This window comes from Alexandromys fortis, unplaced genomic scaffold (genome assembly GCF_014885135.2).
Source record: "Alexandromys fortis isolate MF-2015 unplaced genomic scaffold, M_Fortis_MF-2015_v1.1 scaffold_675, whole genome shotgun sequence".
Classification (NCBI taxonomy): Eukaryota; Metazoa; Chordata; class Mammalia; order Rodentia; family Cricetidae; genus Alexandromys; species Alexandromys fortis.
In genome coordinates, this window is record NW_026068560.1 from 28,520 (window position 1) to 31,562 (window position 3,043).

General features: G+C 50.3%; 1 protein-coding gene across 9 annotated transcripts in view; it reads right to left on the bottom strand.

The window, feature by feature from the left end:
- LOC126495861 (H-2 class I histocompatibility antigen, L-D alpha chain-like) overlaps positions 1 to 3,043 on the bottom strand; it is a 37,256-nt gene that overhangs the window by 21,173 nt on the left and 13,040 nt on the right. For 2 of the 9 annotated variants that reach the window (XM_050133442.1, XM_050133434.1), the window contains one exon: positions 1,975 to 2,388. The exons of 2 other annotated variants lie outside the window; for them this stretch is intronic. In XM_050133442.1, coding sequence (XP_049989399.1) covers positions 2,384 to 2,388 — 5 coding nt within the window. In that variant the 3' untranslated portion in view covers positions 1,975 to 2,383. Of the gene's footprint in view, positions 1 to 1,974; positions 2,389 to 2,528; positions 2,577 to 2,723; positions 2,757 to 3,043 lie in introns of those variants that run through there. 5 more of the 9 variants (XM_050133436.1, XM_050133439.1, XM_050133443.1 and 2 more) reach the window with 5 other exon arrangements.

Genomic DNA, 3,043 nt, shown 5'->3' on the forward strand with positions numbered 1-3,043 from the left:
ATAGAGAGGCAGAGAAAAGAGTAGGGCGGGGCCTATAAAGATTCATGGGGATATCAATGTGGGAAGCATGGAGAGAGATTGGATCAGCTGGTTTTTCTTCTGTTGCTTTCTTGACCTATCAGGTTTTACCCCAATATCTGACTTCTGAGATTTATTAATGATAGAACAATTTACATAAACAATGAACATAGCTGTGTCCCCCTGATTGAGGAGTGGATTTCCTCCTCCCCAGATAGTCACAGTGACAGCAGACCAAGGAAGACATCCATCCACGGTCAGCTCCGTGAGCCCTGAGCTCACTGGTCCCTCACAGGAGACTGGGTGAGTCGGGGATAACCACTGACAGCCACCCCAGTGCGCATGTCCGCCCACACAGCTTCAACACTGCAGTCCCCAGACAGCTCCCAGCAGCTCCACTCCACATCTCCTCTCCCTCAGGAACTGCAAGCTGGTTTAACCCTGAGAGGGAAGCGCTACATTGTGTCAGCTCCGTGAACCTGTAGCTTCTTGTGTTTCCTGAGCCTCATCAGCTCTTCCTGGCTCCAGCAGGGATGTTTCAGTCCAGAGGAAAATTCACAGTTACCTCCCTATTCTACAGAAGCTCCCTTTGTTAACACAACCTCAGGCCAAGTGCTGGGGTGTCACGTGCAGCCCCAGGTCCCCTCACACTGAGGTCACAGTCACCTGAGCTTTCCCCTCAGAAAGTCCCACCATTTTCCCTTCATCTCTCTTCTTTGACAAGCAATCTTATATTTCATTTTTAATTTTTCTTCATTCATCATATACTTATTGTGTATGAATGTTATCTGTGGTCAGCACTGGAAGCCATCATCCCTCACAAGACAAAGATGGCAGCATCATGACAGAGATCATCACCTCCTTGGTCATCAGACATCTCTGCTAGGGCTCCTGGAGCTCCTGACTGGACGTCACAAAGCGAGAAACCTGCAGAGGCTGGAACCTGGAGCAGGGGAATGAAGGAATTTCCATCTCTGGCATTCCCCACAATATTTTATTTTAGTTTATGAACTTTGCATCTGTGAGTGTTTTCTTGCAAGTAGTGTTTGCACCATGTATCTGCATGGTGTCCACAGGGGCATTGGATGTCATGGAACAGGAGTTAAGGATGGTTATGAGCCATCACATGGGTGCTGGGATCTGAACCTGGGTCCTCTGCAAGAGCAGCAAGTGCTCTCAAGCCCTGAGCCATCACTCCAGTCCTGGATCATGTTTTTTAATAAACATAAATCTAAAGTAGATTCAGCCTCTAAATCCTTGAGTCTCCACTGGGGTCAGCACCAGGATTCCCAGGGGCAGACAGGGAGAGGGGACCTTGGGCAGAACACTTGACAGGTCTGAGATGAGACCCTGTGGATCCCTCCTCTCTGCCCATCCTACAACCCGGGTTAGATTCTGATAGATGGGAAAGAGGAGAGAACCTCCAGGGAGGGGCCTGAAGGGAGGCAGGAGCTCAGGAGACTGAAGCTCATGTTCTCATCCCACAGTCTCCTGAGTGCAGGAGCCTTGTTGGGCCTTGAGGGGACAAGGATGGAAAACACCTCTTAATGCTGTCACTCAGGGACCCCACAGGATAATGAGGCAGACACCACTCATAGGAACAGGAACAGACATAGTCCTCCACGCTAACTAAAAAGATAAGAAATCAACACTAAAGACAGGGGAAAGTGTCACAGCCAGGACAGCAGCCCTGACTGTCACAGCAGCTCTGGCGGCTCATAATCCCAGGGACAGGACGAGGCTCTGGCCATCCCAGTATCCCTGTGATCACAGATGTCAGCCTTTAGCTATAAGTGATGAAGACAACAGAGCTGAGAGGGGACAGAGCTGAGGAGTGACCTTGTCACAGCCAATTACATACGGAGCTCCACCTGGGCACAGCCCTGTTCTCACTCAGCTCCCACAGCCTCATCCTGTCCCACCAGAAGCACACAGCACAGTGAACACAGATTCTGGGAGGTTCTCCACGCTGCCATTTATTTCCTCCATAAACTCTACTCAATCCTTTATTTTACCACCAATCAACCTTTGAGATCAAGGACATGAACAATCAAGTTCACATTCAGATTCTTATTTTCAGTGGGGAAGTCAGGGCTGCAGCTCAGGACAGCATGGAGGAGACAGGGTGGAGATGTCCCCTCCTGTCTGCAGGAACAGGAAGGTTTGCTGTGGAGGGGAACAGGGCAGTGCAGGGACAGCATCCTGGTGTGCAGGAGTGGGCTGGGCTCCCAGTTCTTCACATTGAGCACATAGGATCACAGGGAACATCAGACACTTTTGCTGAGAGTGAACTGAGGGGCTCAGGATGTCACAGGAGAGACCTGAACACATCGTCTGTCACTCCATCCACACCAGGCAGCTGTCTTCACGCTACAGAACAAGAGTCATGAACAATCACTGTGAAGACAACATCCCAGCAACCCACCACTCACTCAAAGGTGATTCTGGGAGTCCTTGAAACCCAATCATGTTCACTCTGCCCCTCCCCAAGTCAGGTCGCAGAGGATCACCTTTACAGTCTGGGAGAGACACATCGGAGCTCTGGGAACTGTCTCTGCCTGGGGTAAAAATATATGTATTCATGGGAAGGTAAAACTTGGCCCCTAGAAGATTTACTGCAGGAGCTATTATGTATTGCCAGAGCTCCCCAAATACGCCAGCTTAACCCCACAGGCCTCAGGGACAATCCTGCTCACCACTCTTACCTGGAGCTGGAGCATAGTTTCCTCCTTTTCCACCTGTGAGAAGAAAAGCTGTGAGAGACCAGGGAAGTCCCTGACCCTAGGAAGTTTCCAGAACTGACAGCTGACCCAGCTTAGAGACAGCAGCAATGAGGGGTGTGGATGTGTTTCCCATTAATGAGGCAGAGTCTCTTTTAAAAGGGGCTGAGAGAGAACTCAGACCCTGCCCTTTCCTACCTGTGTTTCTCCTCCTCTTCCTCACAACAGCCACCACAGCTACAATGATTGTCACAGCTCCAAGGAGAACCAGACCAGCAATGACTGCCATGATGGTGACCGTGGAC